The following is a 15,093-nucleotide window of genomic DNA, read 5'->3' as shown; positions in this document are numbered from 1 at the left end:
AAGTCTTATAACAGCCTTAACATGGAGTCACAGGCATCCCCTTTGGGCACTCTGGTCTATCTTGCCTGCCGGGCAAACTTGCCTTTGTGATAGATGGTCTCTTACATCAAAAAAATCACAGCAATATTTAGATTACTCCCGGTCTCAAAGAACTCATCATTTACCCCACGTTGATTGCACCTTAGATCTCTTACCAAAGACCACACTTATAGCCAATCCTGTAATAAACTATCTAAAGATTTATTAACTAGGAAAAAGAAATGAGAGTTATTTACAAGGTACAAGCAGGTAAACACACACACAGAAATGAGTTACAGATTTAGATTTCAAAAGGTAATGGAAACGGCTGTGATGTGCAGTGTCTGTATGTCCTTTAGGGCTAACCTAAGCTAAGCAGCTTGGGGATCCCTTGCTTATGCTTAGAAATATTGCCCCTCCAAATTCCAGGCAGCACACCGATACAGTGCCTCCTGGTCAGGGAATTTTATTCCTTTCCCTCAGAGTTCAAACTGATGGAACAAGTGTCCATGCCTGTCTCTTCTTCATGGGTGTGTGTCTTTGTCCTTTGATGTTTCTCAATGGCTCATTTGGTTTCAGTGGGCCTTCTTGTGAGGGCCCTGCACACACTAATTAATGCTTCTTTTCTGTTTGGTGAGTTACACAATTACAACAGTTTACATGCAAACACTCAATAGCACTGTATACCATGACCTACAGATATTATAAGTGAGATCAATACATGAAGCATCCTTCAAGCATTTCATAAGGTCTAAACACATTCTTATCAACTTAACATCTTTTTTAACCATGCTAACACACAGTGAGCCAGACTGGTTTCCAGTTATGCATTTGTCAGTGTTCAGTGAGGCTGGTGGCCTTGGCATGAGCTGACACCTGGTCTGCCAGCATCACACAGGTTTTCTGGCAGAATATCCTAGGGCAGAACTTGTAGCTGCTGCAACAACCAATGTGGGAAAGGACATGCTCTATGACTGATGGAGACAGACGGGCCAATCACATGCATAAGAGCTGCCCTCTGGCTCAAACGAGGGATGAAGCTGGGGGCGGGCTCTAGAAACTCAATGTATAGATAGGAAAATGTTGATTTTTCTCCTGCTGTATTATGGGAGGAACCCAGGAGTAGGCAGCCTTGATTGGAAGCAGAAATCAAGGGAGGGGACTAGCAAACTGGGAGTTGGCAGGAGACGTGAGCAAGGAGACAGGGCTGGCAGCGGGGGAGAAATGGAGGATGAGTGTTCCACTGTACCGGACAAGGGCAGGAACCCTGGATCAGAATCCCCTAAGTCTTAGAGATGTTCAGACTGCATCTGGGCCTCTCCCATGCATCTCTGCTCCATGTGCATTGAGCTGCACAGTACTGCCCCTTCACAGCAGTGACAATTTCATACTCCCACTGTCCTGCTAATGTTTTCTACTGCTTCTTTTATCTCCCCATTCAGCTGCTGGTCTGGGGCTGAAGTAACCTGCCGTGATGATCTCCCCTCCCAGGATGCCCCTCCTGCTGCTGCTACTCCACATCCCAAGTGCTGCCAAAGCTCAGGTTAATCCAGGTAAGCAAAATGAAGGCCAGGCTGTTGCAACCCCAGTGAATCAGCTGCCCCAGAGGTTATCTTCTTTGGCTGTGCTCCTGCCAACCAGAGGCCAAGGCTCATTAATCTTCTTCCTCCATAACAGACAGGTCACCCCATTTCCAGGAACTCCGAGTTTCCAAATACAGGGAGGATGAAAGTGTCTTTCTGAAACTCTGCATCGACACCTGCCCAGGACGGGGATGGGCTGTGCTGGTTTACAGTGGCTTTGTTAAAACCTGGTATAACTCTTTAATCTCACAGTATTGCTGCCTCCCATCATCCCACAGCACTGTGTTCCTGGCCCTAGCAATTATAAGATTATTCTTCCCAACCAGTCTTACAACCATGGCCCCACTGAGGGCAATGGCAAAGCCCCCATTGACTACAGTTGGGTCAGGATTTCAGCCCCTCTTCCACCAGGAGACTTATCAAGTAGCTTTCTAGGGTTTTCTCTCTGGAATGTGAGGAGTGTTTAGTGTTCCTGAAAGTGAGGGGCTGATGCCAGTGGCCAGTCATGGACAGGACCCAGTGTATCTTGGTCCTGACCTGCAACCCACTCTGATAATAACAATTACACCTAGCTCTGAGTGAGTCAGTATCGTTCATTCACCCCATTTGGCAGATGGGGAAATGGAGGCATAGAGCAGGGCAGTGATTTGCCCAGTCACCCAGCAGGCCAGTAGCAGAGCTGGGACTGCACCGCTCTACCCACTAGACTATGCTGCCTCATGCACCTTAGCTGTGACCCACAGGTATTTCAATGCTGCCTCTGAAACAGTTCAGCAAGGGTACCTTGGTTGTAGCTTGCAAGGAGCCTGCTATTTTAATCCTGTGCTACTCTAGTGCCAAAGCACATCCACCCTGAACTGCAGCACCCACTGTAAGCCATCCTCTGGGCCCTCCCACAGCTCTGCCAATGCAGAGTCCTGGCTCTCCCAAATAGGGACACTTGTTCCTGTGGGGTGTTTGATCTATGCACACATGGGGAGGAGGTTGAGCTCACTGAGCATGTTTGACCTGTGACTATCTGTGGTCACATGTGGAGCCTGGGCTTTGAGTGGAGGCCTTTCTATGTTTTGTTCCCAATTGGTCCAGTTTTATTTTGAGTTTGATGAGAGCAAGGAAAACTGTACTGGGTATTATTTTTTCTCCTGGTCCTAGGTGCTTTTTTTGGCCATCCCTAGCTGTAGCAAACAAAGACTTGCTTTATAAAATCTCTGACAGATGCCTGGCCCTATGCAGAGCCAGGGGCTTTTGAAGTTTTTTAAAAAAATTGGTACAGGCAAGAAAAGAACATCTAAAAGAGATTTCTCCACATGCTCAGCCCTTTGGTGCATTCATGTAAGCAGAATCTCTAGCTCCTTTGGCTGTGGTAGAGGAACTGGTACATATCAGGGGGTTACAGTTGGTTTCCACTGTGACCAAATCAGTTCAAGGCCCAGACCCATCAGGAAGGATTATGCACAACAACATACTTATTCCAAAGGAGTCAATCCTGTTTCATTGGAAGAGTTCTACCAAACATGGGGTTAGCCTTGTCTGGCCTGGACAGTCATTGTACTGGACTGGAGCCAAAGTAGCTGAGCGGATCCCAAAGGAACAGCCCTACAAGGGCTTCCTACAGGCTTTCAGTGTGATCTGAGGTTGCAGCCCTTGCAGCTGTGATCCGCTCTGTGATCACAAGTTAAACAGGTTCAGGTTTGGTCAGTATTTGGATGGAAAACCTCCAAGGAGAACTCAGGGGCTACTGGAAATGGTTCTAATGATTCGGTAGATGCTGCTCTGTACTGGACACAGTGCTAGGGGCCAGGTGTGCTGCTGTCTTTTGGACAAGACATGACACTGATGATCTGTAGTCCCCTGTGGCCATCAAAAGTGTTAAAGAGATCAGCCTGGACATTTAGGCCAGGACACAATAATTAGATTATGCCTTGCAAAATTTCCTCTGCCTCTATAGCTAAAGTCCCCAAACTGTGTGTGCACTCCCTAGGGAGGCATGGACGAATGTCCAGCGGTGCACAGCAGGGCTGGGCCAGCCCCCACGGGGGGCAGGGAGGGCCACCCAGCCCCTCCCCACTCCCAGCTTTGCTCTTGTCCCCGCAGCTGCGTTCCAATCCCTGCTTCCAGCCTCAGCTCTGTTCCTAGCCTGGGGCTGAGGCTGGGTGTGAGGCCGGGCCCAGAACTACCCCAGGCTGCGGGCCTGGCTGCTGGCCCACATGGCAGCCCAGCTGCGGCTCTGCTCCCACCCCTGCCCCCAGCCTCAGCCCCTGGCTGCAGCCCGTTTCTGGCCACAGACCTATCCCCAGCTGTGGCCCCAGCCTCTGTCCCTTACCCCAGTCCACATCCCCTTCCCACCTCTCTGGAGCTGGGGCCCTGCTCTTGGCCCCAGCAGGTTGGGGCGCAGGGCCTGGACAGGGATAAGGTGGGGTGCAACCCTCAAAAGTTTGGGGACCGCTGCTCTATAGATAACAAATGTTTAATCCTGGGCTGTCAGTCTAGTAGAGAAAGGTAAAACATGAGCCTATGGCTGGAAGCTGAAGCTAGACAAATTCAGACTGGAAATAAGGTGAAAATCTTTACCAGTGAGAGTAACTAACCATTGGAACAACTTACCAAGCATCGTGGTGGATTCTCTGTCACTGAAAATGTGTAAATCAAGATGTTTTAAATCAAGATGGGTGTTTCTAAAGCTCTGCTCTAAAAATTGTTTTGAGAAATTTCTCTGGCCCGTGCTGTATGGGAGATCAAACTGGATGATCACACTAGCCCCTTCTGGCCTTGGAATTGATGAATTTTCACTTCCTTTCAAAAGTGGTCAGTCATGTGGCATTGTTGTGCGGTATAAACCAGCTTCTCCCTCCCACCTCAGCGGTGGCTGTATTTCAATGGTGAGTAACAAATTCTGCAGTGTTTGTGTTGGGATCATTTGGACTGCAGTGCCTTACAGTATAGAAATACAGTGTATCAAGGTGAAACAGCCCTGGGTCAGACTGAATCACAGTCCATGACTTCCATTTCCATTGAAGCTTATGGGGATTCACTGGTGCAAAACCAATGTGAGAGGAGAGCCAGTCCATGTGTCTTCCCTGCTGGTGTAGGCTGGAACTCAGCTGACCCATGGGCCGTTGCTGGGACAACGCAGTATAGGGGCAAAGGGCATCGGATTCTAATTTTCAAATACAGCAAAATATAAGTGAATTATGGACTTTAGAGATCATGTGGCTGCAGACCTGGGCGACTTGGTCTGCATTGCACCTTTGCTCAATGGGCTGGTGCTGACTTGCATTAGATGTTGGCCAGTCTGGAGCCCAATGTTAGTGGGAGATGTGGCTCACTGGGCATGGATTGGCTCAGTCTAGGTGAGCGCGGCTTCCAGTCTTGTGGCTGGCAGAGCTGTCGGGGAAGAGCATCCCATCCCAGGGGAGGGGAGGCAATGCCTTCAGCTGTTCAGTTAGCGAGCTACCCTGACCCGCCTATGAGCAGCAGTAGGTCAGAGGGGAAGATGAAATAAGAGGCAAGCAGGTTAGCTGCGCCCCTTTGACTCAAGTTGCCGAGAAAACCGTGGGCAGAAGGTGGGAGGTAAAAAAGCCCTGAACACAACACTGTAAGCTGGTGGCTCGGGTGGGAGCGAGAGCAGTTTGTGCTGTGGTGCCTGTAGGCATCGTTTGCCAGTTTGACGTCTCACTGGTTGCTGAGGGTGAAGACAGGACACCGGGGAGCTGCGTTTGCCACTAGTGCTGGGCAGGAAATCTGGACAAAAATGACATTTCTATCCAAAGTGAAAACAGATCTTTTCCAAAGCATTTGTGAATGGCTTCCTGTTTTCCAACCAGTTCTGATCAGCACACTTTGAACACTCCATCAGTCCTTCCATGGTGCCCAGCACTGCAACGTCTCAATGAATTTAGCCTTACAATCTCCGTGTGACATAGAAAAGCAGCATCTTCATTTTACAGGTGGGGAACTGAGGCACAGAGACCAAAACAAGGCTTGCTCCAGGTTCCACAGTGCATCTGTTCTGGTGCTGGTCATGGCAGCTGGATCACCTGATGGCCACTCCAGTCTGTTAACCACAGTCCCATGAGGGTTCAGTCTCAGCTACACGATCACAGATTTTTTCTCAAATAATTGGGTACAGTGTTTTTTCTGCAGCAGTTTATAGGATAGGCTCTCTTCTCTGGGGAGTTGTGTTCAGTCATTTCCCCAGCACCTGCGCAGAACTTCACGGGTCAGCCTGTCCCTATCCGCAGACAGATGCAGTGATCATGGGCCAATGGCTGCCCCTGCCTCAGCCCTGCAGGTGTTGATTATTAATAATGTGTCACTCAATAGCCAATAATTGCTAGCCACATGTTCAGTGAGAGGTTCTCTCCAGTTTAATCATCATGGACTGTGGATAAGTCAGCTGTGATTGGATCTATTAATCAAACAGTTACTAAAGACAACACACAGACAGAGAGGCATACGATTCCCAGCAGCTGTGGAAGACCGGTCCTGTGGTTTCTGACAGCAGGATCCAGTCTTACATCCCCTATGATTTAGGGGCAATTTTACCCTTGTTACCTTTATTTTGTATCATTCTGATCCTCATTTATCCCCTCTTTTGGGGGCACACGTCTCCTCATTTTAGGCTGTTTCCACTGCAACTTTCCAACTGCCCCACCCCTGATGGTTAGTCAATCTTTGTAGCCTTTGGGGTCATTTCATCCACTAGACATTTTACAGTTGGTACATTGTAAAACAGCTTTTAACATAGGCTAAGGGTCACTGCACAGTACAACTCCAGTCTTTGGAAGACATCTTTAACTTAACTGCAAAGTATCATGGGAGTTTGGCTCCCAGACAGGCCAAGAAAGATTTTAAGGTTTATCTTAAGTGTCAGCACAGGAGAGAAAGGCCGTCCCACGTCCTCTGCTTCTCCCGCCCCTATATCCAGCTCCCCACTCCAAAGTCCCCTCACAAACATGGTGTCTGTGATGTTGCAGTCCATATGTTTTATGGAAATATGTTTATAAGTGTGACTATGATGCAACTGGAATATGCTTCATGCTAAAGGTCTCTTGTAAGGTATCATTACAGAGCTTTTAATCTACTGAGTGTGTTCATCCTATTTGTATGAATGTATCATTCCTGTATCTAAAACTAGAAATATGAAGTATTACTCTGAGGTCCTATTGTAATTATGCAAAGTGCGGGCCATTAGTGGTGGCCTAGAATCTTGATGGCTCCCATTAACTAGGACAATTGGTTGTAAATGGCTCTGTTTACTTGTAAGCCTTCCTGTGTTCATGGGAGTCAGGCTGGAAAGAATGGAGGCTTGGGGTCTCACAGGACATGTGACCATGTCACCTGGTACTGGAATCCATCTTAAACCTGGTGCTTTTCCATTTAGAAGGAGGGGTGTGGACCCAGAGAAACAAAAGATTCCCGCCTTGTGCCAAAGCTATAAAAGGGGGTGGAACAGAACAAAGGGGGAAATCCGCTAGTTACCACCTGAACTGGAACTAACAAGAACTGTACCGGGAAAAGGATTGGGTCCAGACTAAGAAGGAGTCTAGTCTGTGAAAGAAGCTTACTAGAACATCTCTGAGGGTGAGATTTACCTGTATTCAGTTTCTTAAATGTATTAGGCTTAGACTTGCACGTTTTGTTTTATTTTGCTTGGTAACTTACTTTGTTCTGTCTGTTATTACTTGAAACCACTTAAATCCTACTTTTTATACTTAATAGAACATAAGAGCAGCCATACTGGGTCAGACCAAAGGTCCATCTCGCCCAGTATCCTGTATTCCAACAGTGGCCAATGTTAGGTGCCCCAGAGGGAATTAACAGAACAGGTAATCATCAAGTTTCTGGCAAACAGAGGCTAGGGACACCACCACCCCCCGCCCATCCCGATTATCCCCTAGCCACTGAACTTATCTAGTTCTTTTTTGAGCCCTGTTATAGGACCCAGGATGTTGTTGACCTTCACAACATCCTGACAAGGAGTTCCACAGGTTGTGTTGTATGAAAAAATACTTCCTTTTATTTGTTTTAAACCGGCTGCCTATTAATTTCATTTGGTGACCCCTAGTTCATTTGGTGACCCCATAAATAGTTTACAGTGCTGTATTATTATAAAGGACCTGATCCTGAGCTGTAATCTTCCAGCTGTGTACACACTGTCTCTTGGGGAACAGCTTACCTGGTAATCACTGAGAGTGTGCAGGGACACGGTCTGGATGCTACTGGGAACACTATTCAAAGGGGGTTTGGGGACTGAGGTGCACCTAATGTTAACCTGCGAAGCAAAATAGGACTGGTGGAGTCCTGAGGAGAATGTTTGAGTAGTTGAAAGGCTGGCGGTGTACAAGAGCTGACAAAAAGCTATCACAGGATGAACTCCCTCACACTGGAGACAAGGGACCCATAATCCTGGGCGCCTGAGAAAGAGTCACATGGGGATATTCCTGACTGAAGAGAAGCAGGCATATTTTACGGTCAACAACCATCCAACCTCCATACCCTGATATCACGATATCTCCGATCCACATGTAGGATTCCCCCCTTGTTTTGTGATATCAGAGACTGGGAAACAAAGGTAAGGTCCACCTCTTTCGGGCGCGCTCCAGAAAGAGAGATAGCCGCTAGGTTACCTGATTACCAACTTGCCATCTCGCCTTCCGGAGCAGGGTCTAGGGAGTTCTGTACTTCTCTTTTTAGGACTTGAGCACTGACATACACATACATACACATGAGTTTGTCTTCTACTACAGTGCCTTACTTTAATAGATGGTCTTGGATTTACATTTAGATTAATTTATTAGCAACGAACAATGTAATATACTGATTTCTCACATAATTGGTATTTTCATGTACACAAGTGGTCTAAAATTCAGGTGAAATATTGGTAAATATCCAATAGTAGCTTTTATAAAACCTGGTTAAAAATGGTAAAAAAAACCCAAAACTAAGGGCCTTGTTGGTAAAGCAGTATCTGCTGAGATTGCCCACTAAAGTATTCTGTAGATCAGGTAGATGTATGACTGAAAGAGAAACACAAGTGTGATTCACTAGTTCCATAGTCTGATGGCTTCCTGGCAGAGTTGGTAGGATCTTACCCCACCCTGCCTGTTGATGTAGAACAGTGGTTCTCAAACTTCTGTACTGGTGACCCCTTTCACACAGCAAGCCTCTGAGTGCGACCACCCCACCCCCTATAAATTAAAAATACTTTTTATATATTTAACACCATTATAAATACTGGAGGCAAAGCAGAGTTTAGGGTGGAGGCTGACAGCTCACGACCCCCCCTGTAATAACCTTGCGACCCCCTGAGGGGTCCCGACCCCCAGTTTGAGAACCCCTGATGTAGAACATGGTGGTCATATTGTCCTCTATGACCTGGACTAATCACCATGTGATGTACTGAAGAAAGGACTTGCAAGCCATGCATCTAGCTCAGCACTCCAAGAGATTGATATACATTCTTGCCTCTCTCTGGACCCAGCGAGGCAAGAAACTATATCAATCTCTTGGAAAGGTTTCTCATGTGTGCTCCCCATGCCCTAAGCAAAGTGTCTACAGCTATAAACCTGGATCGGAGGGGAGGCTGGGAGGAGATCCCAATACAGGCATTCACAGGGTTCTTCCAGGACAGACTGTACTACAATACTTGGGGGTGGAGTGGGGTAACACATAGAGGGGCATATCCAAGTGATGCCTGGAAGAGCATACGCTAGCCTGAACCAGCCCTGAATGCAGTGGAGGTGAAGTCTGGCACATGGCATCATAAAAGATACAGGAGGCCACGTGTCCCAGCATGGCAAGGCACATTCTTATTTATGTGGGTTTGATTCTAGCTGTAGGATAAGGGATGACAGGTTCTTGAATCTGCCCTGGAGAAGATAAGCCACTGATTTGGTGGAGTCCAGATTTGCCCCAAATAACTTTATATTTTAGAGAGGAGTCAAGCTGGATTTCTGCATGTTGACTCTCAGTACTACCTAAGTTGTGGAACAGACAGGGCATCAGGTGGATGGATTACGAGCCCCATTGAGGGAGATCTTCTTCATCTCAGACAGCTGTCAAGATATGGGTATATGAAAATGTTCCGTCTTTCTTAGGTATGGTGCTACTACTATTGAAAGCACCTTGGTAAATACCTTCAATGAAGCCTGGAGTCCAAAGGGTGGAATGTAGTATTGTTTGTGGTCATCACCCACCATTAACTATAGGTACTGCCTTCAAACGGGATACCTCCTGTTGCTTACACCTCACAGGGGATGCCTCCTGAAAGTTGGAGTAACACCACATCATGATCACTGTTACTGATCTGGTAGCAGTGTCTGCTGCATCCAGAGCTGCTTGTAGGCTCACCTTAGCCACAAGATCATCTTCTGAGACTCTTCCCAAATTCTGTCCCTCAGGTCTGAGGGAAGTTTGTCACAAAGGCCTGTATTCTTTCATAATTCCTAAAGTCACAGCAATAAAATCACATTGTTTATTAATTAACCCAGAGTAAGTGATTAATACCTGGGGGAGCAAACAGCTGTGCATATCTCTCTATCAGTGTTATAGAGGGTGGACAATTTATGAGTTTACCCTCTATAAGCTTTATACAGAGTAAAACAGCTTTATTTGGGGTTTGAATCCCATTGGGAACTGGGTGTCTGGGTGCTGGAGATAGGCGACTTGCTGAGCAGTTTTTGGTTAAAGTCTGCAGCTTTGGGGGCATGGACCAGACCTGAGTCTGTGTTGCAGCAGGCTAATGTATCTGGCTCAACAAGGCAGGGTTCTGGAGTCCCAAGCTGGCAGTGGAAAATGGGCTCAGAGGTAATTCCAACACTTCAGGTGACAGTCCCCAGGGCATCTCTGTGACCGAACCCATCACAGGATCCATCCCCCTGCTCCTCCCCAAGGCCATGTTCCCCCCTTTTTCTTCTCCCTAGCTGAACGTCCTTCATGGCAGTTGGGGTAAGGAAGAGAAGTTGGAGCTTCTGCCCCTAAGCAGGGTGCCATGACTCAGTCCCTCCTCTGCAGTGGGCCCAGCCCTCTCCCTACCTGGCAGGGACCCCTGCTCTTTACTCAGAGCCATGGGGAGTGGGGAAAGGCAGGAAAGAAGGGAGCTGAGCTGATTCCAGAGAGCAGCCTCATGGCTATCTAGTGGGAGCACAGTGACCTCCTGCTCAGGAGACTGCAGCTGCCTGCCCCCTGGCCTGCTTAGTGGAGATATTCTGGACTAAGACAATGGCCGTGTCCAGCGCTATAGCTAGGGTTGCCAACTTTCTACTTGCACAAAACTGAACACCCTTGCCCTGCCCCTTCTTTGAGGCCCCGCCCTCACTTGCTCCATCTCCCCTCCCTCCATCACTCGTTCTCCCTCACCCTCACTCACTTTCACTGGGCTGGGGCACGAGGTTGGGGTGTGTGTGTGGGGGGGTGAGTATGGGTTCTGGGCTGGGGATGCATGTTCCAGGTGGGGCCAGAAATGCGAGGTTCAGGGTGCAGGAGAGCGCTCCAGGCTGGAGCTAAGGGGTTCAGAGTGCAAGAGGGGGTATGGGCTCTGGCTGGAGGTGCAGGCCTTGGGTGGGGCCAGAAATGAGGAATTAAGGGTGTGGGAGAGGGCTCCGGGCTGGGGCAGGGGGTTGGGGTGCGGTGGTGTGTGAGGGCTCTGGCTGGGGGTGTAGACTCTGGGGTAGGGCTGGGGATGAGAGGTTTGGGGTGCAGGAGGAGGCTCTGGGATGGGGCTGAGGGGTTTGGAGTGTGGGAGGGGATGCAGGCTACGGCCAGGGATGTGGACTCTGGGGTGAGGCTGGGGATGAGGGGTTTGGGGTGAAGGAAGGGGCCTGGGGTAGAGGGTTGGGGTGTTGTGGAGAGCGTGGGCTCTGGGGGGGGGAGTTTGGGTGTGGGAGGGAACTCTGGGCTGAGGCAGGGGGTTGGGGTGCAGGAGGGGTTTTGGGGTCCCAGCGGCGCTTACTGCAGCCCCCGGGAAGCAGCTGCCAGGTCCCTGCAGCCCCGCGGCACATGAGCAGCCAGGTAGGCTCAAGTATCAGAGGGGTAGCCGTGTTAGTCTGGATCTGTAAAAGCAACAAAGAATCCTGTGGCACCTTATAGACTAACAGACGTTTTGCAGCATGAGCTTTCGTGGGTGAATACCCACTTCTTCGGATGCAAGTGGTGGAAATTTCCAGGGGCAGGTTTATATAGGCAAGCAAGAAGCAAGCTAGAGATAACAAGGTTAGTTCAATCAGGGAGGATGAGGCCCTGTTCTAGCAGTTGAGGTGTGAAAACCAAGGGAGGAGAAACTGGTTCTGTAATTGGCAAGCCATTCACAGTCTTTGATTAATCCTGAGCTGAATGGCTTGCCAATTACAGAACCAGTTTCTCCTCCCTTGGTTTTCACACCTCAACTGCTAGAACAGGGCCTCATCCTCCCTGATTCAGCTCAGGATTAAACAAAGACTGTGAATGGCTTGCCAATTACAGAACCAGTTTCTCCTCCCTTGGTTTTCACACCTCAACTGCTAGAACAGGGCCTCATCCTCCCTGATTGAACTAACCTTGTTATCTCTAGCTTGCTTCTTGCTTGCCTATATAAACCTGCCCCTGGAAATTTCCACCACTTGCATCCGAAGAAGTGGGCATTCACCCACGAAAGCTCATGCTGCAAAACGTCTGTTAGTCTATAAGGTGCCACAGGATTCTTTGTTGCTTTTACAGGTAGGCTCAGCGCACTGCCTTTGTGCTCGCAGGGGCCGCCCCCATTGGTCATGGTTCCTGGCCAATGGGAGCTGCAGAGCTGGCCCTTGGGGTGGGGGCAGTGTGCGGAGCCTTCCTGGTCGTCCATGCATCTAGGGGCTGCAGGTACCTGGTGGCCATTTCCAGGAACCACACGGACCTAGGGTGGGCAGGGAGCCTGCCTTAGTCCCAAGCCCCCGCTGCACCACCAACTGGACTTTTAATGGCCTGGTCGACAGTGCTGACCAGAGCCATCAGGATCCCTTTTCGACTAGGTGTTCCTGGGCATGGCTGGAGAGGGCCTGGCTGAACAGGGAGCAGAGACCAAGATGCCATGGAGGCCTACTAGGGACTCCGCTCTTGCTATTGATTTGACACGGCAGACTCATTCAGATACAGCAGTGATGGGCTGTAAGATAATGCCCCCAAGACAGAATGCTATAAAGCCTTCCTATGTGCCTGTCATAAATATAAAGGGAAGGGTAACAACCTTCCTGTATACAGTACTATAAAATCCCTCCTGGCCAGAGGCACAAAATCCTTTTACCTGTTAATGGTTAAGAAGCTCAGGTAACCTAGCTGGCACCTGACCAAAAGGACCAATAAGGGGACAAGATACTTTTAAATGCGGAGGAGGGGGGGAAGAGGCTTTGTTTTGTCTGTTCTTTGTCTGTCTGTTCTGTGTGCTTGCCGGAGACAGATCAAGAAAGCAAGCAATCCAACTCCATTAGGATTAGTAAGTACTAGCAAGGGAATGTATTAGCTTACTTTTGTTTTGGCTTGTGATTTTCTTTGTGCTGAGAGGGAAGGTATTCCTGGTTTTCTTTTTGTAACTTTAAAGTTATGCCCAGAGGGAAATCCTCTGTGTTTTGAAGCTGACTGCCCTGTGAGATTATCTTCCATTCTAATTTTATAAAGGTGCTTCTTTTAACTTTTTGTCATCCTAGCTAATCCTGAGAGTAAGAAAGAAAAGAAAAGAAAAAAAAAACAGCTTGTGAATTTCCTGGCTGTAGCTAACACCTTTGTTAAAAAAAAAAAACCTAACACCTTTGCCTCTGGGCAAAGAGTGAGCAAAAGAAAAAATCCTCCAGCTGTTCTCAGCTCCTGCTTTCCCCAAGCAGCTAAAAGAAGAAAAAAATTCCTGAGGTTTGTGTTTCTGATTCAAAATGATCTCTGGTTCAAAATGATGCCACCGCTCTGCCACTATGTCAGGGTTCCCTCCCCATTCTGAACTCTAGGGTACAGATGTGGGGACCCACATGAAAGATCCCCTATGCTTATTTCTAACAGCTTAGGTTAAAAACTCCCCAAGACACAAATTCTCCCTTCTTCCTTGGGTTAGGTAATGCTGCCACCACCAAGTGATTAGACAAAACTCAGGGAAAGGACCACTTGGAGTTCCTACTTTCCCCTCATGTTCCCCCAAGCCCCACACCCCCTTTCCTGGGAAGGCTTGAGAATAAACAAGATGAGCACAAACCAACCTTGTGCTCAGATTAAAAAAAAACACAGCAAAGAATCCTGTGGCACCTTATAGATTAACAGTGCCTATAACAGACTGATATCCAGCCCCCGGAGGCCAGCTTCATTGTCTGCCTGTCTCTGCCTTTCCAAGGCCCCCACCTTCCCCACATCAGTGGGTCTCCAGCCCAACTCCACAAGCTGCAGCTGACACCTGCTCACTGCTGGGGCTGTAAGCCAGTAGGCAGTCCCGCCTCCTGCTGCGTGTAGCCCAGCCCAGTAGCCTGGCAGGGTTCCCATGGGTGTTTTTCACCAGCTAAACTAAAGCCAAACCTGCTCCTGTGCCCTGTGTGGCTGCTTTGCATCAGATGCCACAAAACCAGGAGAAGGAGCAAGCACCCCAAAGAGCAGAACTGCTGTTCAGAGGGAGCTGCCTGGAGCCAGGAGCAGGCCGGGCAAGGAAGGGAGAGAGGATCAATAAGATAAAGTTGTGCCCCAGGAAGGAGAGATCAAGAACTCAGATCCCAAGCGGGGTGACCTTTGAGCACCCCCATATACCACACTCACACTGGTTTGTCTTGTCTTAATACTGAACAAAGACTATTGCTGCCCAAGGAGGCTGTGAGGCTAGATGGGGAGCAGAGGTTTAAAGGAGAACTGGATAAATTCATGGTGGTTAAGTCCATTAATGGCTATTAGCCAGGATGGGTAAGGAATGGTGTCCCTAGCCTCTGTTTGTCAGAGGGTGGAGATGGATGGCAGCAGAGAGATCACTTGATCATTGCCTGTTAGGTTCACTCCCCCTGGGGCACCTGGCATTGGCCACTGTCGTTAAACAGGATACTGGGCTAGATGGACCTTTGGTCTGACCCGGTACAGACGTTCTTATGAGGTGCTCACAGAATGGTCTTTCTTTGAAGGCATCGTCCCCAGTACCAGGCTGTCTAAGAATCCCTGATGGAGCATGCCTCTGGGTGCAGGTCCTTGCTGCACAGAGGTGCCCTCTGTTACCGGTGCCATGCAGAACAGGCTTAGTTTGCCAAATAACCCTCTTCTAAACCTTCATCCCCGCATAGGACACTATCAGGGACCCCCTGTTGGACACAGGACACATACACGGTGTTGCCAAGTCAGACCCTTTATCACAAGTCTTGCTATATTTGGTGTTTTTCCTTTAAGACCCCAGCTCCTGGACTCAGGGCATTCAGTGAGAATCTCAGTTTTCATTAGCAAAATTAAGTTTCTATCCCTTGTGGCTGTGGTAGGGTTGCCAACTTTCTAATCACACAAAACTAAACACCCTAGCCCCGCCCCTTCA

The 15,093-nt window shown here is 48.7% G+C and overlaps 1 protein-coding gene across 1 annotated transcript in view; it reads left to right on the top strand.

Annotated features, from left to right (window-relative positions):
* The window catches only part of DDR2 (discoidin domain receptor tyrosine kinase 2), a 160,737-nt gene that overhangs the window by 69,720 nt on the left and 75,924 nt on the right, over window positions 1–15,093 (top strand). Inside the window, exon 2 of the mRNA XM_039486285.1 lies at window positions 1,461–1,571. Coding sequence (XP_039342219.1) covers window positions 1,493–1,571 — 79 coding nt within the window. The 5' untranslated portion in view covers window positions 1,461–1,492. The remainder of the gene's footprint in view (window positions 1–1,460; window positions 1,572–15,093) is intronic.

Source organism: Mauremys reevesii, linkage group 8 (genome assembly GCF_016161935.1).
Source record: "Mauremys reevesii isolate NIE-2019 linkage group 8, ASM1616193v1, whole genome shotgun sequence".
Taxonomy (NCBI): Eukaryota; Metazoa; Chordata; order Testudines; family Geoemydidae; genus Mauremys; species Mauremys reevesii.
Note: the sequence above shows the minus strand (reverse complement) of the source record. Positions and strands in the feature narration are given on the sequence as shown.